Source organism: Amphiura filiformis, chromosome 15, assembly GCF_039555335.1.
Source record: "Amphiura filiformis chromosome 15, Afil_fr2py, whole genome shotgun sequence".
NCBI classification, from domain to species: Eukaryota; Metazoa; Echinodermata; class Ophiuroidea; order Amphilepidida; family Amphiuridae; genus Amphiura; species Amphiura filiformis.
The window spans coordinates 12050262-12077034 of record NC_092642.1 but is presented as its reverse complement, the minus strand read 5'-3'; the positions used below and the strand labels follow the sequence as shown (position 1 = coordinate 12077034).

The 26773-nt window shown below is 35.5% G+C and overlaps 1 protein-coding gene across 1 annotated transcript in view; it reads left to right on the top strand.

The window, feature by feature from the left end:
* Positions 1 to 26773, top strand: part of LOC140171258 (follistatin-related protein 5-like) — a 199074-nt gene that overhangs the window by 79164 nt on the left and 93137 nt on the right. Inside the window, 1 exon segment of the mRNA XM_072194488.1 lies at positions 26173 to 26316. Within this exon segment, the coding sequence (XP_072050589.1) occupies positions 26218 to 26316 (99 nt within the window). The 5' untranslated portion in view covers positions 26173 to 26217.

Sequence of the window (26773 nt, the reverse complement as noted above, 5' to 3'; positions counted from 1 at the left end):
ATGTGATTAGTATCGATGCATATACACAAAACGTAAATCTACAATAATCCATGCTGATCCAAAATCAAAAGGTAGTGTGAATTATAGCACTATATTGTTCCTTATTTTCCAACATACATTACAAGTTTATATCACTTTCCTGTGTGTCAATGTCCATTTGATGATGGAACATCGAATTCCCGCGCTTTTTTGTGTCGTCTGCGCTCATGCGGTAACCAAGATTGACATAAAGCTTTTAGAAACACCTGGCATCTCCTACAGTTATTCCTTACGGCCTCCAAATACGAGTCACCATGGTGTACCAAAGGAAAATCACTTGATAGACTGTAAATAAATAAGCTTCCTTCCTGTAAGCTTATCCCAACCTATATGTTAGGGTTGTTTACAAGATAATGCAAGTTGTCGATTTGCGAGAGGGCAAAAAATATGATAGTGTGACATACGCATAAGAAACACTTAAAATTTTCACCATGTTCGAAGTGCCCACAGCCCACCCAACACTCAACACGTTAGCCCTGACATAGCCCCGAACCTATCGAACCCACTCGGCCATTGAGCATATAAGAGTTGAGACTTCACCACGGTCTCATCTCTTTCCAAACACGCAAAAAATACCCACCCACACACCCCTATCCACACCATGCACCACACAACATCAATACAGCGTTACTCCTTCGCCACGTTTGTAGCATACAATTATCAAATGGGGTCTAGCCTTACTTCAGGCATTTGACATTGTATTTTCCCTCTTTCTTGATTACAAAAATTTGACATTTGATCTTTCAGATTGCTCAAATATTCATAAATTCCACCGAATTGCCATAGATCAAATCCACACAATCAAATTAAACCTTTTAAGGTTAAAAAAGATGCATCTTAAAAGATGCATCGAAAATCCTCCATAGTTCGTGGCGATGCATACTAACATGAAATTGTACTCGTAACTGCCAATTATTCTGTTCACGCCTAACATCACTGAACATCTAAGTATCACAAATACCAAGTGCAACCGCTGATGCTAAACTTGGCGCGAAATGGCCAACCTTTATCGACTTATTGCCGATGTCTGCACCAAGATCTGAAACATGCTCATCTATTGGGGGCACAGTTCGTCAAACTCAATATATTTGCATATCACAATAATTGACCTTTTAAAATGTTGGGTACAAAAACTCATACCCCATAACTTGAGGTCATTTATGTTTTTAGCTCGTATGGTTGTTAAATGGAGACTATACTGAACTCTGCCATTTTACATTGGAACATTCATTATTCATATAGTGCACTTTGGTAACGTATCTGTTCAAAACAAAATATGAATAATGATTACTTTAAAGTGTCCCATTTTCTGCCTCGATCTAAAAATGTTCGACTTATGGGTAAAGATTATTTTGAAATGTCTCGGTTTAAAGAACAAAACAATGTGAATAATGATTTCTTTAAATGTTATAGATGGTGTTCAGAACATGATGAGTAACGACATTTTAAGATATTTCATTTGGTAATACTCAATTCTGAGGGATGCACTGTATCTAATGAAGATGAAGATAAAAAACATATATAGAAAAGTAATGATTTGAAGCTTCAAAACATTTCAGTTTGGGTATACAAGATGGCAGAATAGAACTGTTCGTACAAGTGTAAACAACCAACACCATATATTTAGGTTACCGTCTAGTTTCTGTCAGAAATGATGAAGTTATAGATAATGATTATTTTATAATGCATCTGTTTGTCACAAGATGGGAATAGACACAATATTGATGATAACAATATTTCAATATATCTCGATTAGAAACGAGGTGACCCCAAATTGAAATATATGATTTAATGGACATTAATGAATGATCACTTTGAAATAATGTCTTGGATAAAGCATAAGGTAGTACGAGATACAATGTGCAAAATATACTGCATACTCGTATTATAGAGAAAATATATTGGTTTTGAATTCTGCCTTCGGTTGCTCGTGCCTGTCACTTGCTCGAATTATAGCTATTGATTACACCAAAATCCATATAATGTAAGGTAACACAACATGTGTTCGAAACACGATGAGTAACGACATTTTAAGATATTTCGTTTGGTAAGAAATGTCTCAACATACAAAAAGTGAAATTGAGGCTAGATTATAACACACAAGTTATATCCGTAACCATGTATGGTCTTATTACTTTGATATAATTCAATAACCTCAATTCAACAATCATATCTCAAAATTGACATACATAATGCGTATGGGGTGGCATAGCGGTACGCTCTGACTCATTATAGGAGGGTTGCGGGTTCGAGCCCCGGCGATGCCATCGTGTTGTGCCTTTATGACAAGGCTCTTGTTAACCTCTATTGCATTTCTACACCCAGGTATTATGCTGGGAATGTAAACAGACTTGTTTTGCGGGAGGAGAGGTGAACCCCCGGCCCCCATAACAACATTACTCATGGAGGAGTCTGGCCAGCCAAAAGTCGCTTCGAAACATATACACACTCCGGCCTGTTAAAAAAAAGACTTGAACCTTTACCATTTAATATGCATTTGTGTATCCACAGTAGAAGATCTTCCAATGGATATACCACACATATATTATGGAACATTGCCGTCACAGAGTGTAATGTGTCAGATCTTTGTAACAATATATACAATATATTGGGTACACGGTATTTCAGTTCACGATTAATATCTTCATTTTGGTTAAATTTTCTTTGAGACTTTGATACATTCGAATAATACCTATTACAGCTGACGTGGGACAAGATATATAATGTTCGATTCATGGATATAATGATTACTTTAACCCTGTGAGAACTACCTGCCGATTGGCCCAAAAGAAATTTTCATTAACAATTGGACCAATCAGCAATATTGTTAGAATAATTTCACCACGCAAAAAAAATTGGGGTGAATTATTTGCAAAGCTCCATTCTGATTGGTGAATAAAGTGAAGATATAATGTAATTGACCAATTAGAGGCAATGTGAGATCGGCAGGTAGTGCTCAGAGGGTTAAAACGTCTGGGTGTGAGGTGACGTTGTTACTTGAGACCATTCTGACATAGGACACTTGTTTTGGTCCGGGTATAGTATTGGATCAAAACACATACTCTTAACATTTAGCCAAGCTATTATGGGTAATCTATATGTGGTGTGACGATTCATATAGGTAAACTGTCGCCAACTTTTAGATAGTGTCTATATTTCATTGGCGGAATTATATTTGTAAAGCACTTTGTAATTTTTGATAGTTATTTTATGTAATTCTAATATAGAATTACCCTTCCAAGTAAGAACGCATTGTCTGCCGATAAATAGCATTGCAAATAACATCTTTGGAACTAGGAGGGAAGTGGTTTTTATCAGTCTGATCACATGGTTAAATACAGCATCTACAAAATAATAACTTAACAGATACTACATTTTAATTTGGATGCAGATCAATTTGCTTGTTATCTAAAAAAATACCGAATTTTTACTTGACCGTGGAGATATGGAGGAAAGAATTTTCGGGCCTTTTAAAGTGTGTATTTATTAATGATCCTGATGCTGAAAACAAACATTAGTTCAGTAAATTGCTTTTCTGAAGCAATTTGACTAAAACAGTCAGGTTAGCCCACTCGTGCTTCGGTTGTTTTATGTGTGGCAATGTAAGTCGGATAAAATATAAGTAAACGTTGTTTCAAGGGTTTTAGATATTAGAATTTAAAATAAATACATACAAATGAGGATCATTGCACGTATTCTAGAAATAACAGATTCTAGAAATAACAGAAAGACCACAGTTCAAGTCCCCGCGTAGTTTTATACAGTTTGTTCGTGTGATAAAATAACTTGCTGAACAACAACAAAAATATTGCCATCTTCTCGATTTACTCTCAAAAAGCTGATTACGAAGGGTTTCTTACATATAGGTTGATTAGTCTATCCACTTGTATCAGTAGGACGTAGGACCGGGTTTTAGCCATAGTGATCAGCTAAGACGACACAAGAGACGAATCTCAGGTTGGCCTACTTGTGTATCTTTAAGAAGAAAACAACAGAATGAATTTATTCAAAACAATTCCAAGTGATATCCGGCAAGCTTAAGATTGAAGCTATATTCCTTTACCGCGAGCGATAGCTATAGCGACTCATCAATGCCCAATGAAATAGATCGTCACTTCTTGTTTCGAGAAGTCCGATCACGTTCATTCGTCAAAGATAACCGAACTGGCATTACTTGTTGACTGTTTTGACTAATCAGGTCAATTCTTATGTCCAAACCTTGATACAACCATCCATCTCATTGGTTAAATCTCGATTTCTCGCCACTAGCTGCTGGAGAGTAAACTCAACTTTATACTCTGTAAAACTCAACTAATCGCATCAGAGATTGTAGTATCTATCAGGGGTTGTTTATCCTTTATATATTGCTTGTCCTTTCTACTGATATAATGTTACCGTAACTTGATGCATCATTTGTAATAGTTTCTTGCTTCCAATTTGTCACCATCTAAAATGGACTTATAGATGGTTTACAGGAAGGTGACAAATCTAACTAGAAACCTTGCTTGATATTTTCAACCTAGTAGTTGAAGATGCTTTACATGATATAGCTCTTTATTTAACTGACCTGCGTTAATAGGATTAATTTAGGGACGAGTCAAAAGAAACCGCTGGATATGTTTCTCGACCAAGGAACATCTTTTCGGCTTACATTTGATACCTTAAATATATCCGCTTAACAAATCCGCATCAGTCCCCGCAGGTGATCTGTATAACTACTCCTCAATGCGCTGAAAATTAAATTTAATGATTTAGTAATATTACAAACTGCAATTTATTAGCGGTGCTCATCGAGTAATCCATGTATGATATATGGCGGTTACCTAATCTCAAATTACCCGGATGTTTCGTATATATCACGCTATAAGAGCTATCGAGATATAGGACGCTAGGGCTCTGTACGAGGGCAACCTATATTTTCAACTTATGATTTCCTTTACAGATGGGTGGTAAACGTATTTATCTATAACCATGATAACATAATAGCATAGACTTGGAGGCAGCTGAAAATACATAAATCTATTATTACAAGATTGTTTCACTTATAGTAACCCGGGTGTAACAAAAGTTTACATCGCATATATTTTACTTTTATTAAAGTATTATACAGTAACGGAGAGCAGGATGAAACATGAATGGTGAGGATATATCGGCGGGGCCGCAATTGGGCCAGATGGCCCCGGGCTCAGGGCCCAAGATCCAGTAGGGCCCAGTTTGGAAGGATAAAAAACATGAAGCTTATGATTACGAGGGATTGGATGTATGGTGGAGATGTAATACGTAGATCCGGATAGTCAGGATGGATTAAAGCCTGACCCAGGGCCCTGAATAATATACATTCGGATGATCCGGCCCTTAGTATTGGGTAGGGGACGATACAGAAGGGAGAAATAAGCAATAAAACAAAATCAACGAAAAACAGGAATATGAAACTATGACACAAAATTCGTGTGTTGTAGTATATTTGGATCATGTCAAATTATTTCTTCAAACTCCAAAACTCATTTTTAATAGATCTTTCATGTGACTTCCATCTTTATAAAAGATGTCAAAATAAAAAGAAATCACCAACTATACCCACATAAGATTGACGACGTATATAGCAATTAATAAGATGTATTTTATGCAATATCGTATGGATCGAGGCTGGTAAATACCATTTAATATGCATTTGTGTATCCACAGTAGAAGATCTTCCTATGGATGTACAACACATACATTATGGAACATTGCCGTCACAGAGTGTTATGTTTCAGATCTTTGTAACAATATATTGGGTATACGGTATTTCAGTTCATGATTAATATCTTCATTTTGGTCAAATTTTCTTTGAGACTTCGATACATTCGAATAATAGCTATTACATCTGACGTAGAACAAGATACTAATGTTCGATTCATTGATATAATGATTACTTTAACCCTGTGAGAACTACCTGCCGATTGGCCCAAAAGATATTTTCATTAACAATTGGACCAATCAGCAATATTGTTAGAATAATTTCACCACGCAAAAAAAATTGGGGTGAATTATTTGCAAAGCTCCATTCTGATTGGTGAAAAAATTGAAGATATAATGTAATTGACCAATCAGAGGCAATGTTAGATCGGCAGGTAGTGCTCAGAGGGTTAAAACGTCTGGGTGTGAGGTGACGTTGTTACTTGAGACCATTCTGACATAGGACACTTGTTTTGGTCCGGGTAGTATTGGATCAAAACACATACTCTTAACATTTAGCCAAGCTATTATGGGTAATCTATACGTGGTGTGACGATTCATATACGTAAACTGTCGCCAACTTTAAGATAGTATCTATATTTCCTTAGCGGAATTTCATTTGTAAAGCACTTTGTAATTTTTGGTAGTTATTTTATGTAATTCCAATATAGAATTACCCTTCCAAGTAAGAACGCATTGTCTGCGGATAAATAGCATTGCTAATAATATCTTTGGAACTAGGAGGGAAGTGGTTTTTATCAGTCTGATCACATGGTTAAATACAGGATCTACAAAATAATAACTTAACAGATACAGCATTTTAATTTGGATGCAGATCAATTTGCTTGTTATCTAAAACAAAATACCGAATTTTTACTTGACAGTGAAGATATGGAGGAAAACATTTTGCGGCCCTTTTAAAGTGTGTATTTATTAATGATCCTGATGCTGAAAACAAACATTAGTTCAGTAAATTGCTTTTCTGAAGCAATTTGACTAAAACAGTCAGGTTAGCCCACTCGTGCTTCGGTTCTTTTATGTGTGGCAATGTAAGTCGAATAAATTATAAGTAAATATTGTAAATATTGTTTCAGGGTTTTAGATATTAGAATTTAAAATAAATACATACAAATGAGGACAATTGCATATATACTAGGATTCTAGAGATAACAGGAAGACCACAGTTCAAGTATACCCGCGTAGTTTTATACAGTTTGTTCTTGTGATAAAATAACTTGCTGAACAACAACAAAAATATTGTCATCTTCTTGGTTTACTCTCAAAAAGCTGATTACGAAGGGTTTGCTACATGTAGGTTGATTAGTCTATCCACTTGTATCAGTAGGACGTAGGACCGTGTATTAGCCATAGTGATCAGCTAAGACGACACAAGAGACGAATATCAGGTTGGCCTACTTGTGTATCTTTTAAGAAGAAAACAACAGAATGAATTTATTCAAAACAATTCCAAGTGATATCCGGCAAGCTTAAGATTGAAGCTATACCTTAACCGCTAGTGTTGAGCGATAGCTTGCGACTCATCAATGCCCAATGAAATAGATCGTCACTTCTTGCTTCGAGAAGTCCGATCCCGTTCATTCGTCAAAGATAATCGAACTGGCATTACTTTTTGACTGTTTTGACTAATCAGGTCAATTCTTATGTCCAAACCTTGATACAACCATCCATCTCATTGGTTAAATCTCGATTTCTCGCCACTAGCGGCTGGAGAGTAAACTCAACTTTATACTCTGTAAAACTCAACTAATCGCATCAGAGATTGTAGTATCTATCAGGGGTTGTTTATCCTTTATATATCGCTTGTCCTTTCTACTGATATAATGTTACCGTAACTTGATGCATCATTTGTAATAGTTTCTTGCTTCCAATTTGTCACATCTAAAATGGACTTATAGATGGTTTACAGGAAGGTGACAAATCTAACTAGAAACCTTGCTTGATATTTTCAACCTAGTAGTTGAAGATGCTTTACATGATATAGCTCTTTATTTAACTGACCTGCGTTAATAGGATTAATTTAGGGACGAGTCAAAAGAAACCGCTGGATGTGTTTCTCGACCAAGGAACATCTTTTCAGCTTACATTTGATACCTTAAATATATCCGCTTAACAAATCCGCATCAGGCCCCCCGCAGGTGATATGTATAACTACTCCTCAATGCGCTGAAAATTAAATTTAATGATTTAGTAATATTACAAACTGCAATTTATTAGCGGTGCTCATCGAGTAATCCATGTATGATATATGGCGGTTACCTAATCTCAAATTACCCGGATGTTTCCTATATATCACGCTATAAGAGCCATCGAGATATAGGACGCTAGGGCTCTGTACGAGGGCAACCTATATTTTCAACTTATGATTTCCTTTACAGATGGGTGGTGAACGTATTTATCTATAACCATGATAACAGATAGCATAGACTTGGAGGCAGCTGAAAATACATAAATCTATTATTACAAGATTGTTTCACTTATAGTAACCAGGGTGTAACAAAATTTACATCGTATATATTTTACTTTTATTTGAAGTATTATACAGTAACGGAGAGCGGGATGAAACATGGATGGTGAGGAACATATCGGCAGGGCCGGAATTACCAAAGGGCCAAATGAGCCCGGGCTCATGCCCCAAGATCCAGGAGGGCCCTAGTTTGGAAGGATAAATAACAATTAAAGCTTAGGGTTACATTTGGTGGGTGGTTGGGATGTATGGATCCGCGATAGTCAGGGTGGCTTAAAGCCTGACCCAGGGCCATGAATAATGTACATCCGGATGATCCGACCCTTAGTATCGGGGAGGGGTCGATACAGAAGGGAGAAATAAGCAATAAAGAAAATCAGCGAAAAAAGGGATATGAAACAAAATATGTGTGTTGTAGTTGTGGATCTTGTCAAATTATTTCTCCAATCTCTAAAACCCATTTGTAATAGATCTCTCCTGTGACTTCCATCTTTATAAAAGATGTCAAAATCAAAAAAATATCACCAACTTTACCCATTATAACAATGACGACGTAGATAGCAATTAATTAGATATATTTTATGCAATATCGTATGGATCGAGGCTGGTACTCAGGCAACTTGTCTTTTCGTTTCAGATGGCTGATAAACGTATTTATATCTATAGCAGTGTAGACGCAATGGCAGCTGAAAATACATAAATCTATTTTTACAAGATCATTTGACTCCGTAGCCTGGGTGTACCAAAAGTTTGGGTTGCGAATTCGACTGCTTTGTTTTCGTTACAACAGGTGATACAGAATAACCACTTGCCAATCAGCCAATGAGACAGACAGACATACTGACAGACAGACACATGCATAGACAAACAAAGACATAAATACCCCCAGTCAGAACTCTTTCCCCCGTGCCCCCGTGAAACCCTATATTACGAACACTTTTTGCGGTAATTTTGCGCAAAATTTGTTGATTTTTGTTTCCCCCTTAAATTCATTTTGCCTTCCATGCTCCCCGAAAAAAAGAAATTCTGGTACTACCATGCACTGACAAACAGAGACGGGCGAGGTACAGTGGAAGAATGGAATTTAAAAGTACCATGGCGATTAAGGAGAACAAGAAATGAGGCAGTCAACTTTTAAGAGAGAGATGTAAGATTTAAGAGATATAACATTAACAATGTTTAATTAAAATAGTTCTAAAAGCTTTTGGATTTTATATACATTTGAATTTGATACCATTACATCATAATATTAATTGTTCAAAATGATCGAACAATGAATTGTAACTGTAAGTATTTCCCACATATAATGGAGAAAATGGAATCTCACATAATTATTCAATTTACATGCATGGCTCACCATACTGATAGCAATACACTATATTTCTATTATATTAAACATAACAATACAATTTCCACAAAATATCGTTTTTCATTTACGAATAGAACTGATTTTTGCCACAGGGAGCAATAAGCGAGATAATGTGGTTAGTATAGTTGCCTCCAGGTAAAATGTCTTTATCATCTGAAATCAAAGTTAATTAGGCTTTACGCAATTCCGTAATACATGTATATTATCTATTGAGCATTTTCTAAAAAGGGTTAGCTCCCAGGCAAAACAAAATAATTTGGTATAAAACATTGAAAAGTTCTCAAAAATAAATGTATTAGTCCCGAAAGACCAGATCCCTGGACGAGCATTAAAAGCATCTAGTTTATTTGACGTCGACAAAGATTATAGGGACTAGGACAAGAATGTCCTCACTGCTATAGCTGCCTTATAGATATTTGACAATTTCTGCATTCTATATTGTACACATCTAAAAATATAACACATGGCAGCTATTGCAGATGAGGCCTTCTTGCATTAGCCTCTCAATAAGTTTTGCTGAAATTTTATTCCTGAAGCAAGAACATTCGTTGATTGATGAATTTTTAGTACATCTACAATCCTAGAACACACACACTTTTTACACACATACTGTAATGCTTCAGATCAAACCGAACTTAAACATGATCTTGGAGATGTTTTGTTTGCAGTTTACAGAATGTGCTGTCTTTAATCCTTCTGCACACTCCTCTTTTCTTGATGATAGAAATGTCAAGATAATAAACGAAGGCAATATTTTTACTGCAGGTATGGTTATTGAGTTACGCAGTGCTAATTCAACATGCGTTATCAACGTACGCTTTCCGTACCTGGGAGTACCATTGTCAGTGATTGTGTAAAGCCACCCCTCATACAAATACCATTACATGATGCGGTATAGTGAAAAGCCTTCATACACACACACCAAGCATTTTACAAGGTATTTGCGTGAAAGCGACGATTAAATTGTCAAAAGGGGCTATAGGAGGATCAGCTAAGCATACAGCCTCCATGCATGCTACGTGAAAGTGGTTTTTACTTTTATGCCATACAAAATCCTCTCTTTTATACGAGTGACTTCCATTCATAAACTTCATTTTAAAACAAATCCTCACTTCGTCGGCCTGTTTCATTCAAGAAAGAGAGTAATAAAGACAAAGCAAGACATACAGACATATGGACAGATAAAACGCAGATAATGCCTGTGAGATTTTTTAGTTTTAGGTATGGCAATTGAACTAAATCAGTCACAAAACCAGAAAAAGCTGTCAAAAATATGTCATAATTTTCGATGAATCCCATAAATCATTCTGTAAAAGCTCTAAAACCTATCGCCATTGGCAAAAAATAACATCAATCATTATACTTCACTTTTCCCCGAAATTAAATTCACAAATATAATAGGTTTTTACATAATGAATTAAATCAACATTTCACGTAATTACTGTGATGTACTGCTACGACCGATAGTTTAGCAACCCTATATTACTATTTAGAAAGCAAACTCTCAAACCGGTCGCTTAGTAAAATTGACTATAGCTAAGCATAGGCGATGGTTGCGATTTCTCCCATTACCATATTAGTCAAATACACAATACAGTTATTTCCAATCATTTATCATGTCATAAAGAGACTGCCTATAGGTATCTTCGATCAGAGAAAGAGAGAGATGAAAAATGCTGACTTGCATAGCGTGAAAAGTGGCATTAATTTCAATTATCTCCGAATGCGTGTGTGCACTAGTTAACATGTTTGCATAAATATATGAGATATCTAGCTACATGATTATTTTATAATTTAGATCAATCTGGATTGACCCAAACAAATCAGGTACCCATTGACTATGTTGACGTACATTGCGTATTAAACGGGGGATATTTGTATATAAATGCATAGCGCATGTATCTTGGGACCTAATCCGGTATTAAGGCTAAACAAATTACTTAAACGAACTAACAAATTAATTCGATCTTTTGACCGACAATCGAAGCTTGGTGGGTCCTTATTATTTATAAAATCAATTTCAATTGTTAATTGTGATTATATATATGAATCTATGCATGTAATGATAATTGAACAATATACCAGCAATTCTGATTAATTAGTTGATAGGTCATTAACTACAGGCATTGAAGCAGTATCGACGGTCGATCCAAAGATCGAATAAATTTGGTTCTGGTGCCTTAACTCACATTTGGTACGTAATACAATACTGGTTCTACACGAATCTGGATTGATTTGAGCGTAAAAGCATCGTCTAGATGGGTCCATAATAGAGTATGTGCAATATAACAAAAGTCAATAGCACAAGATTCATTTCTAATTATCAGTCAGTTAGTAGTGTTGGATTAACCCTTTAGTTGCGACAATGGCAAGATCATGGTTGAAATTGTATGAGAAGGCATTGATAAAGAAGGGGTGAGATCTTCCACATCTTTCTGGGTTTATTTCAAATAAGACATCATGAAAATAAAATCATCTCAACGGTTCACACTTGGGCATTTGAGTCAAGTAGCAGATTAACAAGTTCTTCGTCGCTCTCACTGAATAGGGAAAATTGTTCTGTATTTCTAATTATCCCGGTATTACCGAATTGTTTATTTTCAATTAATTATTTGAAAAGTATTAGTACGTCAACGAATTAGAGAGAAACAAACACTAAAGACAATCACCAATATGGATCTGTTATTAAATGGCATTACCTCTGATTGAATATAAATTAAAAAAGGACAACTAAATCGTTTCAATCTGATCTCTTGTTTGTTTTTAATTTCCTTTCGTGAGTTTAATACACATTATCCAATTGTATACAGATAATATAATATCAATTCTATACGAAATCGTAAAGATTGATATGCTGTTTTATATCGTCCTGGAAGCTATTCATTACCAGTATTAATATATTCCAATACTAACATGCGCTTAATTATATTTACATATCTTACGTGATACTGGAATTACTAATATACTTATATATATATATATATATAAACCACGAATATCTTAAACCCAACTTTGATAAACTCCCGGTTAGCCGCAGGTTTAAATTAGAGTCATTTGTATTTGATAAATTTGTCTTAAGACGTGCGTGTGCGCTTGCCTGTAGTATAAATTACCAATATGCTACAAGCAAACAAAGAAAGAATATTATCATGCCAGTTCTTATATGATGATTACGTAATAAAAATACACCATATTAAAGGAACGTTTTGCAACATTGAAAATACAAATTACCACATTAAGAAAACGTTCATGTTGCATGCCTTATTTTGTGTCTTTTTGTCTTTTTATAATTTGTATGTTTGATTTGAATCAAATAAAATGATGATGGTATATGTATGTATTTAGTAACATTAAAATACGATAGAAGTCACCATATTAAAAAAAATGTTCATGTTGTACGTTTTAATGAACTTTACAAATAGTCCGCATACAGTCAACACGATCAGCGTTTCAGCAATATAAACAAGGAATACAAATTTCAATCCTGATGAACTCTTTCTTCTGGAAAAGTACAAGACGTTAGATGTAATAAGCATTCTTACCTGAAACACATATGCATGATGAATAAAAATCTTGGCCAGTAGCCAACAAAATGTCACCTGTCAATCATTTTATTGTAATATAATACGCTCAAAGACACGGAAAGAATGTGAGCACCTGTTATTACAATGTCGGCAATAACAAAAGAATGTGGATGAGTTTTACACCTGTTATTCTTTGTATACCAGTAATAATATTTGTGGTAGCTATTGTTGCGCTGCATGGAATGGAACAGAAGGGGTATTTTGTGGTTTTGATAAACAGGAATGTCAGGTTTGCAGCTGCAATGCTCGTGATAGAAGTAGGTAATATAAATGATACGTACAACTGACAAGTTACGATTACACACGTACACCTGTATAGATATATGGAACGTGGTGACAAATCGAATCTTTCATTTAAAACAAGGCAGTATTTAAATTAAAGAGGCATTTCGTGTTCCATAGCCTCATCCTCTATTTTTCTTTTAAAAAAGGTTGAGATCTGTATACCATTGTTTGTGTACAAATATATTCTCGCAAATTCATGATGGAGTTGAAATTTACTGATAGAAAACATTTAGAGGCTCTAACTTATGTAAAAAAATTAAATTTGGAAAAATAAACGAGATGAGAGTACACAGCCACGTTAAATTCAACCTTAAATCTAAATACAAATCTATAACACCTTACGCGCTCACCGTTTTAAAAATTCACAAACTAAGTCTCGGCGGCCTGGTAATTGAATGTTGAGGCGATAATAAGAATCATACAACACGTCAACAGTGCTGATAACTTGATGTTACTACCATACTCAGTATGGCATTGTTCGCAAGGATCGCAAGTTATAAGAATTTTTGTACATGTATCAAATTGTGCAATATGTTGCTGTAGAGTTCTCCGCAAGATCGTCACCATTAGCAATATGAAATTTAAGTTACTTTCAAGACTTTACATGAAAATGTATTTGTGACACTTTCAATTACGTGTTCCATGTCATTGACACGATGGTAATGAAGTAATGGCATAACGTGAACATAGTAAAAATGTCATTTTCTATTCCATATGAACCTATTTTATCTAGATTTAAAAGGAATATTTTAAACACCCAAATGTCATTCTATGTATAGCCCACCATAAAATATCCTCATACTTAATCTACAAATTCACTGGAATATTTTCCTCATATAGAAATCACTTTGAACAAAATGACACCCACGAATACATTTCGTCTTCCTCCCTAGCTAGTCAATTTGTCAAATCCAAGAGACTATAATATTTCAAGTCAAATATCTCCTTGCTTATATGCATAATTGATAGTAAATGGAGTAGGATAACTCCCTGGATAACATAACCCTTCAGGGTGGGCATGTGCTCAAATATTGGCTTATAACCAAATTCATACTTCAGTAGATACCGATGAGCGATTTCATACTCACCAATCAAATGGATCGTTATTTACTGCGCAATAAGTACAAATACATCTCATTGGTTGTGAATCAATCGCACATCGGTCGCCATCGAGCTATAAATTAAGCTTAAAATCTCTTAAATTGTATAAGAATTCGTAAAAGAGGCCGTATAAGGTTATTTAAATACAACACAATAAAGGAAGAGAGGAAGTCTCGATGTGTCAAGTTCATTTAGGCTTTCTGAGCAGTACAAATAGCAAGGGTAATATTGTTAAGGAGTCGTGCACGACGACGGAAATTGACGCGAATTAGACACCTACTTTGCGTCCATGGTAGCGATCTTAATTTGTAGCTTTGTCTTCTGAAATGTCATCTGTTGTTTTCCTCTGCGCAAAGAGGTCCCTTTCTGGGAATAAATGGGTTTTATGTTATACTTTTAGCCTATATACTGGTATATTCTTTTTGATTTTTTTGATAAGGAGGACAGCAAATTCTCGAGGCTTATTGTCCACGGTAGATTTATGAGTCATAATTTACAAGTGTTTTTTTTTGTATTTGTTTCCATAAAAATCACTTCGTCCGTTTTTGTTTATGAAGACTAGTCAACACTAGCACCTCATTTAAAGTTTTACTTAAATATAATTTCAAATATTATCAGGTTGTTGGTGAAAACGCGATATGCTCATTATTGTAACAAACAATTGCAGCAACCAATGTCCGTTTTCCAAGACCGGGATCACCACTGTCCACGTAAACACTTTTGCTGCTATAAACAACTGAACTGAAAAGGGAACGAAAACTGAAGATTTTCATTTGTATTTCAATAAACCTTACTATTCCTACGGCAAGGTCAAATATAAAGTAAGACAATAATAGTCCGTAACTCTATAGCCGCAACAATCACAGACTCAGTATTGAATTCATGTGTGTTCTTGAAACATATCCTATAAATTGGATTATGGTTTTACCACGGTGGTTTTCCTTTTTATTCTCAAACATGCTGATAAAGTATACAAACAATTTAACAATATACTGCACCCATTACCTTGTTCCAAACTTGGGTTTGACATGATTTGAGAGCATTTTTGACACAGTAACTTTATCTTCTTTGCTGTTAAGGATTGAACGGTGAAGTAATGACCCAACAGATTTTTATAACGCTTCTTTTAACATCACAACTCACTTTAATAGCTTGTCTTCTTAAATATCATTTTGTATTGCTACATATAACCTACATTTCTTATCCATTTGTAAAATTTTGAGATTTTTCTAAAATCATATTTCAGCAATGACATTAATAATTTATAGTTATGGAGTGCTCGGATTTCTGCAATAACATATAGCACTTCGGTTGTTGGCATAGATTGCAAGATTCAGTTCTGTCTCGGTGGATTGTGTGGAAATTTGGAAGAAGTATGGGGCCATATTTAGGGCGTGTATATACATACACATACGATGCAACATATTATTATGGGGAAAAATGGGTGAAGTTTTGATTGGATAATTGTAATAAAAGAGACAGCAATTATTGTTAGCGCAACGGACAATTTTACTGAAGGTCTAGCTTCTGTAGATTAAAATCCCGTGAAAGTGACAGTCTAATTTAGTATAGAGTAAACGGAAGAGTAACAAAAAATATATATTAAGCTGCTCTTTATGGAGTTTTAAATTTGGAATGGGTCTTATGGGAATACACTTACTTAGCTTTAAGATAATTATTAAATTTGCTGTTTAATCTTTTCTTCCGTTTATAAACAGTTGAATTTCGTACGAAGTGGGCAATGAAATGACCATAAGAAGCAAGCTTGCTGATCCAGATAAAGTGATGCATAAACTAATTATAACAGCTTTCTAAGATGGACGAAAAGTGATCGACAGGAATTTAATATAATGAACATAATTTTGCACCAGGTTTGCCGTTGCAAGTAATAAAAGAGACAACTAGAAGAAGCGATTCCAACTGGGAATCGAGCCCAGGACCTCAGGTTTATAAGACCTGTACCGTAACCACCTGTGCTTTAACCAAGTGGTTAAGGCACATATCCCATAAACATGAGGTCCTGGGTTCGATTCCCAGGCGGAAATAATTTGTCTCCTTTATTATTTGTGACGACAAACCTGGTGAAAAATTAGGTTTATCACAGTTTTGTAAGGTATAACAATTAACATGAAAAGAAAAAACAACCAATAGGTATATATCTTTAACTTTGTCGACCGTGTATAGTGACTGGATCTATGGTGACGATGTATAGTGTATCGACACACACTCCACACCAGAGGCATAAATTAAATTAACAGCTAGTTCAAGTAGTCATTTAAGATGATTAGACCTAATTTGCGTGTTTCACAGACTGAAACATGTCGTCCATAATATATACCCCGCCATATTATACACTCTTCCAAATGGACTAATGCCAGCGACGAGTAGCCAGCGACACAGTTTGTTAACCTCATTTAACAGCAATGTATTAAATTGTTTGACACCAGTTGGGGAGTATGATATTCTGAACCTAACACATTTAAAGGTCATTCTATGAGTCTATAAACATATTAATAATAACTGTGCCCTGGCAGATGCGAGTGTTTCAGATCACAGTGATATATACGAACTACACGTGCATACGAACGATGTCCTTTAGAGGACTAGAGACGATGAAACTAATTTCACGATTGGACTATTTTCTTGTTCAGCACACCATAAACATGTCTTAATCACATCGTCGCGTGATTGGCTCTCATAGACGAGTTTTACTCTCTTTTCCTAAAATATAAAATACATTGGAGGGATCACTCGATCGAGACTATAAGGTCTATTAGTACTTGATTGATCGTATTTGTAAGGTATAGATTTGAGAAAAAGGTGTTCATGATATATATATGAAGTATATTTCGTTTCTTTCCATTCCTCTCTCTCCCCTCTCTCGCTCCTCTCTCTCTCTCTCTCTCTCTCCCTCCCTCTCTTCTCTTTCTCTTTCTCTCTCCCCCTCTCTCTCTTACTCCCCCTCTGTCTGTCTGTCTGTCTGTCTGTCTGTCGGGGTGTGTGTGTTGGGGTGTGTCGGTCCATCGCTGCCCCTGTTTGCCCCTACCCTTTCTGATTTCGTCAGTGTGTATTCAAGTTGTCAGTAAATGTCTGTGCAAAGTAAATATGATACTGGTATCCATATTATGGAAAACGTACATTACTTGCATAGTTGCATATAACGTGCAACAGGAATTTTGTCACTCTTTCTTTTGATATCTTTTGTTATTTTTCCTTCTCTCCCTCTTCCTATGCCTAGTACCTATTTCACTTTATCCCTCTCTGACTCATATGTGACCGTACAGCACGAATGAGCCGTAAATATCCTCAATTGTATTCTGAGTTACAGTGTAAAATGGGCATGAAGGTCATATTCATAGGTATTTCAATTTTGCTACGTGTATCTCATTAAATGAGGTACACGTAGCACCAAATTGAGGTACCTATGAATACGACCTTCATGCCCATTTTACACTGTAACTCAGAATACAATTGAGGACATTTACGGCTCATTCGTGCTGTACGGTCACATATAGTTTATTACCCATGTATCCACCTTAGTGATGAAATCACAGTGATAAAATTACTACAAATATCAATAGGAAGTCGTGCCGAGTAATTAGTTAAGATAATTTAATATACCTGTCGACTCCTATTAAAGCTTCCTGCAACCTAAATATTGATGACAAAACAATTGATATCACATGTAACATGCAGAATAACATCCGAGGAAGGCGTGCATGTATCAAGCGTCGAAACGTCAAGATAAGTTGAATTGTTAAGTTTATGTTGAAAGTCTGTTTGAATCACATTGATGTCATCGTTCGCTTAGATGTTATAATTGTGTTGCAAGTTACGCTGTCATGTCAAAGGTTTGATCAAAATGTCGAGGCGTTTGTGAAAGAAGCCTTTATCTACAACAGTATATTTTAGATATGTATAATTGTACAATATATATGTAACCTGCTGCCACGAAATGAGCATAAAGTCGCAAGTTGGTAGTTTTGAGACGCCCAGCTACTGCGTTGGATGTTCTTTGTTTATTAGGCACCTGTTCAAGCCAATAGTATGTCCTATGTGAATAGGCACAATGGGCCATTCTCGAAAACCAAAATACTGGCCTGCACAGGTGCGTGGCAAACAAAGAACATCAACTCAGTCAGCCAGGATGTCTCGAAACTACCAACTGATGCGACTCTATACGATCATATCGTGGTATTAGGTCACATATATGATTATTCAGCAATAGGATAGCTAAATTGCAGATACCATTTGTATTATATATATTATGTACTTACAAGCTTGTATCACAGTCTTGTATAGCCTTGATTCATGCAAAGAATTGGACATTGTCATGCAAGGTGCATCACAAAAACACAAGCCTCAAATGGCCTTTCGAGACTGCATCAGAAGTTTTGCCTCTCTTTGCCTCGAGGCCGAAAGTAAATTGTTGACTTGATTGATAGCAATCGCCTTATGTTCGTATTCCTTATTATATTCTATTCTATTATGATATTTCTCTATCGGCTTAAATGACACAAAATACTGAGACAGGGTGTTGGAACTGATATCATATACTTCTCCTATGATCTTATCGAGCCCTCTACAATATTATTCTATTTCCGACCGATCAAAATATTGTTTGGGGTGTAATAAGGTTTGATGACAAAATACATACGCGACGAAATCTTGACATCGCCTCTCACTCCAGCTCATGTCTCTCGAGTGTCATGTCGCTTTATCAATATAGTTTCTCAAAAAACTCATAACATAAATCGTGCACACGACCTTTCTCCGGCCTTTAACATCTCCATCGATATAAATTGAAAGTATGCATCATATTTTATTGTATTGTACTTCATGATTTAGATATCTCATATTTCTGATAAGCAAAGTAGCACTTCTTAAACAACTTGGCAGCCATTTATCTCATTTCGACTTGATGGGACATGCCATTGCGATAGATGGATGGAATAATAATTGAATTAGCGTTCCGATTTCCCGCCTTTTTCTTATGAGTCGGGTCACTTAGGAAAAGTACCATGCTAGAGTTTACTCTTTAGGTAGCTAGGGGTATATCTAAGGGCTATATGTCATCTCTATTATGTACTCTTGCCAATGTTGTCGGTAAGGCGCATGATTGGGCTACTTTTGATGCTCCTCTGAAGATTTCTTGTCCTCGAAGTAGAAATCAGTAAGGAGTAACAATGCAAATAATGTATCTCGACATTATTAGAAGAACTACGAGGCTCGTAGAATTCTTTTTGCTCCATGGAACTGATTAATATACAATTTGGGTGGTTTGTCGATGTCTAACGTGGCGCTTATGTGATGTAAAGTTTCGGTAATACTATAGGCACAATATTCTCCATGATGATGGGGTCCTGCAGGGTATTCACCAGCAGAGTAATATCAAGGGGCTTAAATTGCCTTGTAATGCCTCACACGTACTATCAAAGCAAAACACTGAGATTTCACTTAAAGCTGCAAGCCAAACTGAAGAACCACTCACTACCAGCCAGGCATGTTTATATCCATTTTAATAATGTTTTCTTTTTCTTTTTCCACATTAAGCCTTGAAAAGATAAAAAGTCTTGATTTTCTTTAATTTCAAGAGTTGTATTCCGCAGAATTTTACAGTGCCTGGGATTGTGCTATATACAGGGCTGTTGTAATTGATGAGTCTGGTGGGAAATTGCCATTGCCTCGATACGCGCGGGAAAATATTGTTGTGATTGTTTTTACTTCAGTCAATGATTTGAGAAATTCACTATGATGGACTTGATTATGCTGATGATGGGCCCCGCTAGCTAGCTACTGAGTTATTTTGAGAAGATGAGGTGGAAGAAAGCAATTATGATAATATTAGAATTTAGAACGTTCCCATGGTGAAGCAAGCGTCGTGCCATCCATACACCCGCAAAGTGACACTTCGGTACAAGACATTTTTCTGAGAAGAGAAATATGGGCCTGATGGCACCATCAAAGGCGGAAAAGCGGCACATAGCAAAAAGCAAATCAGTTACATTGTAATAAAATGGAATTGATAGCAATATATATTAAATGGACAAAGTTTGCATACAAATTGAACCATAAAACAAGAAGATACAAACATACCGTAAAACATGATTTGTTTGTTTATTTTAGTTTATTTTGTTTTTTACTACTTTTTCAAAATTCACAATAAGAGTGTGAAAAGTAATTTGCTAGTCTTGTTATTTACATTTTAAATGTGTATGATCAGATCGACAGTCTCGTCTACCATTAGTACTTATAAAACCGAGATTTTGGTATCAGAAGAAAGCTAATTTTGTTCTCATTACCCCAGTAAAATTTAGCGACCGAGATATGTTTCGTATAGATGGTGTGAAAAAACCGAGGTAAAAGTGGTAACTGCCACTGGAAGTATGCACTATCCTATGGAACATTGTTATACACGGTTTTGCTTATCATATCACAAACGCTTGAGCAATGTGCCATTCCATTTAAAATCCACACTCCCCCTGTGGAAGATTCAGCTAAAGTCTTCCACAGAGGGAGTATGAGTTTCAAATAGAATAGACATTTGGGTAACTTCCATTTGAAATACTCACTCCAGTTGTGGAATATATAGGTAAAGCCATAATACAGGGGGAGTATTAGTTTCAAAATGATTAACCCTGACCAATTACATTTGATAAACATACTCCCCCTGTGGAAGATATTTCCAAAATCTTCCACAAAGGGAGTGTGAATTTCAAGTGTAATAGCCCAATACAGCTCACCATATGGAAACAGGTTGTTTTAATGCCATGCCTTAATACACAGTAGAAAACAGAATATGAAGAATCTGACCACCCACCGTTAACGATTTCAAATATCAATTTTCAGCATATGGTTCTTTGGATATGTGCCAAAGCATAAAATAACTAGATTGTGTACATCTTTGGCGTTGCCCTAAGAATCAGAAGACCTAGAACTCCAAGTACAAACTCCTAGACAGATACAATATTATAATTCATTTGTCTGGAAAATGTAAAGAATCTGTCTAAATGGCTTGCAGGATTGAACACGACCTTTAAAAATGTTCTATGTAAGCAAGCTCTAAAAAGAGAAATCGAATTATATCCATTCACTGTTGTCGGGACATCTGCACTGAGGGCCCATCGATACTATAACATACTTATATTCGATATTACTCCAAATAGCCGTCTTAACCAATAAGAAATGATGTGAAGACAACCCGTAATAATTGGGTCTTTGAACCTCGTAGATGTCAAAGTAAACTGGATTGTAATTCATCAAAATCAGACAGTTTATAATATACGAAAATTTGTCGTGAAATTAATCATCTGACATCAAGTTGAGATTATACCTGGGAAATATACTCTGTCTCATAAAGTAGAAAAACAGTATTTGTTATGGTATTTACTTGTAGATGATACTTTTTGTCAAATTGAAATTTACAATCTGTTCAACTGGACTTACAATTTTATCTGGCGACTGTTTCACATCCTATCCTGGATGTTTCTTCAGGCCGTCTGATTTCTCAGCGGCGATTGGTTAGTGACACGTGATGGGGTTACAGAACCGAGTGGTCAAGGGATCTTTTTGATAGCAGAACTGTTGGCCCCGCCAAGTTGTGGCGCAGACCTCCTATTCTGTTCAGAGGTGGCTCCTCCCGCTTCACATACAACTTCTTTCACTCCTCTTTCAAATCACCGTGCCTACAGTTCTGCTATCAAAAAGATCCCTTGACGGCTCAGTTCTGTGACCCCGGCACGGGTCACTAACCGATCGCTGCCGAGAAATAAAACGGCATGAAGAAACATCCAGGATAGGATGCGAAACTGTCGCAAGATAAAAATAGTGAGTCCAATTGAACAGATTTTAAATTTCAGTATGATATTTGATACCTGGATGACTGAGGATATACACAAATATATGATACTTGTTATAGATTGGAAGATTTTATACTTTATTGTCTAGTCGCTAGCGATTGTGGTCTAACCAATGAGAGAATCCTGTTATTTGTCTAAATATTATCGCTTGTCGCGAGATATCGCGATATTAAAATATAAAAGGGTAAACAACCTTGCACTTCGATGTATACGTGGGCCAAGTATATGTATTTAGGGTATAATATAGTTTTTCGTGTTTCCTAATGTTCTGTTGTCTGACTGTTGTGCAAATAAGAAACACGCAGTGATGGAACTGGAACAAACCACTTTTGAACAAATCGATGACGATTTAGGATGACATTTCTCGTTTTTCCTGGTTAAGTTTCGGCATTGTTGCATTGATCTTGGTAAAAAAGAACATTTAAAAAACAGTGAATAAAGAAATAATTGTGCGTGAAAGGATTGCAAATAAACATGTTAAAACAACTCAAAAATAATAAAATAAACCAAAACCACTCATTTTGTAATTATTTACGTATACGTACACCAGGAATTACGATTTTGTTAATCCCCTTTTTAAATGAGGTATTAAATGTCTTTGTTAATAATTTGATATATTAGATCTCTAGCTATAAGAGATTTCTTTTGTATGGCCCAAAATAACTCTAGGGTAATTTCCGTAAATAATTGTAATTTTACTAAACCCAACACCACTCTTTTTATTAGTCATAGGTCTCTAAATCCGACTCACTATTGTTACCACATCGAGTTTGTTAGTACACTACTTCATTTGTTATACTAACACTAACAATTCAACCCTCGTTATCCATGTATATACCTCCCACAAAAACGCTCTTATTTGTAGAGTCTTGAAAAGTTCACCCAAAGTCACATCCATTCAGGGTATTGTTAGGGAACTTAACAAGTGCATGATTTAATAGAATACACGCGAATTGTAGAGGTCGCGGTTTAAGAGTAAAAAAAATACTGATTGCCTTTGTTAATTTGTCACTTAAGCCCTTCACACACGGATGTCAAATGTGGATAAAATTACAGATTTATATTTTTTGTCACAAAAATTGGCACATGTTTATGTTTCATAATGATATTTGAAGTACACATGAAAAATGCATTCAAATGAGTACAAACATGCCTAGTATTGGTTCAGTGGTTCTTGAGTCATCCCTTTGAAATTTATCTAAAAAACCCGCAATGTCAAAATATAAAACCAGTCTGCGCAATCTAAGCTAAATAGAGAGTGTTTCACCCCAATGGCATATGACGCCAGTGTTAGAGTCTAAGCCACTCTGAGTAATACGAGGCATTGTGGTCTAGGCTTTCTACCAAGCAGGCAAGCTTCAAAACTACTGCTCGTCTAGTCACTCTTTCCTGTCAGCAGTATACACATACAACTTTACTATATCAGTGTTTTCATCCTCCCCGGAAGGTTGTGTGTATGACAGGGCTGCTGTTTACATTTTTGGTACAAATCAACAACACGGTTGTTTATGAGAAAAGGAATTATAATATCAAAACGGATGAATCGTGAGAGTGGTGTCGCAACTTGCGGGCATTTGACGGATTTACATACGGATATATAGCAATTTTATTTTTCTGACGTTGAGAAGGACTTAAAGCTGCGTCAAGGTATAGTGCATGCATTGCATAGCTCTGAATATCCACGAAAATAAATATGGGGATGACACCGTCTTTATCTGATGTTATTTTGATTAGTTGTTAAATACACAAGGCACAACGAGAGAAATGAACAATTGCAGTCTAAAATCGAAATATTTTGAAATCATAGTATTCAAAGATTTGGACATAAAAGGTTTTGCTATCTTATTTGTAAAAAATGTTTCTTAGACGTTTAGACAAATTCAGAGATTTTGTCTATTATTATGAATTGTACTCTCTGGCTAGCTATTCGATTTATCTTACGGAAAATGTCAAGTTAAAACAAGCTGTATCAAAATGATTGATAACCATTAGTTTTTGGTGTTATTGACAATTCTGGTTCTTCAATATGCAACATTGGACCCTCTTGAAATACCCAGGATTTATAGTTTGATGACTTTTTATAACACTCATCTTATTCATGTTGAATTTTGATATGGTAGTCTTGTCCATAATCACTGGAAACTGATGGGTACCAATCATTTGGATACAGCCTGTACACGTTGTGTGTGTTAAAAGTTAAAACCAATTTTCTTCTTGAATGCACTGCAAGTTCAACAACACAAAGAATTAAAATTCTTCCATTATGTGTCAATTTAACGCTCAAAATGACGTCTGGTATTCTATTTGTCATGTTTGTGGAACAAACCCTGCAAAATGTACACTGTACTGTGTGTAGCAAATGTATAACAATTGAATATTTGCAACCAAAAGAGCTGAAAAAACACTTTCCGTAGCTTCAGTAACATGTAAAGCTCCGGGCCTCAGAGCGGAGTGCGCATTAAAACTCAGTCATAGCAGCTAGTTGAAATTAAAATTGAAACCGCAATTGTTGCTTTGAAGATTCTCGCTGTAATACACATGTAACCCGACCTGGGAAACCGACATATATTTTGCAGCATAAAATTAACCATACCAGATGAAAAGAGACAGTAAAGAATCTGAATTATTTGTATAGCTCTAGCTTGTCATACAACGAGTGGGAGTATAATTCTGAGATAGAAGTCATCGTAATATTTCATCTTTGTATAATGATTATGGTTCGATGACTAATCCTTAGCACACACACACATTCATGTCTATCATAACGATATACAAATTACTCGCAGCCATATAAACTTCATTACATGTGCAGTCAACAAATTTATCCAAAATTTCAGTAACTATCTCAAGAACCACTTAACCAATACTGGGCTTTTTTGTACTCAATCGTGGTCATTTTTCATGACAATTTCAAATATTGATATAAAATTTTTGGAAATATTTGAACATTTTGTAACAATATTTTGATTTGGCATCCGTGGGGAGAGAATTAACATCGACACGCCGCGGCATTCATTGTGAATCATACATTGGGACTACGTGAATGTATCAGTCACTCGATAGACACATAATGGTTGTCATCTGACCCTATTTTGTTCCCTGTCTCCGTTTTCAATTTAGTGATGACTAGTTTATATCACACATTTGAGGGTATTGTTTGTAGCTTGATTTCAACCAGTCTTGTTCACGCTGATTATTCATAACATACGGTAGTTAATTACACAGACCTTTAGAGCGGTTGAGGCCTTGTAGAAATCGTGAGCATTAATTAGTAAGGGCAATTGCGTGATTTACAAGCATGTTTGTTGTTGTATGTTGCATCACCAAGATATGAAGAGATAATATGAGTAAGAATGGTACACTCAGCATGTATGATGAGTTACACCAACCGATGCATGTTGTTTGGACATATCGACGTTCGAGAACCAGAAAGCCTGCCAAGACCTGCTCTCACAAAATGAGAATAAAGTTTACATAATAATTTCTGAGATTTTCTGGAGTTATTTTATACCTTTTAAAATCATACCAAACATGTTAGAACACCTTGTTTTGGTCTTCAAAAAGCAAAATTCACTCCAAAAGTTCTTTGTTTTCTATTAAATTTGGCTATGTTTAATGTGCTCTCTAAAGCTTTATAGAACGAGAAGAGAAGTACCGGTAACATCATTATAAAAAACAATGTCAGAACAATAGCATTTTAACCAATATTTATTTCCTATCTTTTATTTACAGATTACCCAACCTTTGTAGAATATTTCACGGAATATAACTTAACCAATGAAGATGAGGGAACTAATAAGTACAGTGGTACTCATTGTAGCAGTAGTATGCAGCGTCGCTGAATCACGACCGAAGGATACACTCACACATCATAGGGTAAGTACATTTCTTAATAATACCTTGGAAATTATCTTTTACAGAGTTTGTTGAGAAACAACATTACAATATTCAAGAATTTCCTAAAGGCTTGGAAATTTGTGGCATGTAAATTTAATTTGACAAATGCATGAACAATGCACAAATAAAAACATGTAAATATTACACAGAATGTGTAAACATAGAATTCCTCAATAAAAGTTATATATATAGCTATTTTTCAGAAATTTTGTGTTACTTATATATAGACATCATTAATTACTGTCGTAACATAACATGCAAACTGTCGTAACATAATCATTAATTGTCGTCTTAGTTTAATAGATAACACTTATTACTGTTTTCAGTAGATATTATCAATTGCTATCTTCAGTAGAAAGCATTAATTCTGCATTAATTGACACATTTAGATAGCATTACTAGCAATCGTTATATTCAGTATAGATAGCACTAATTG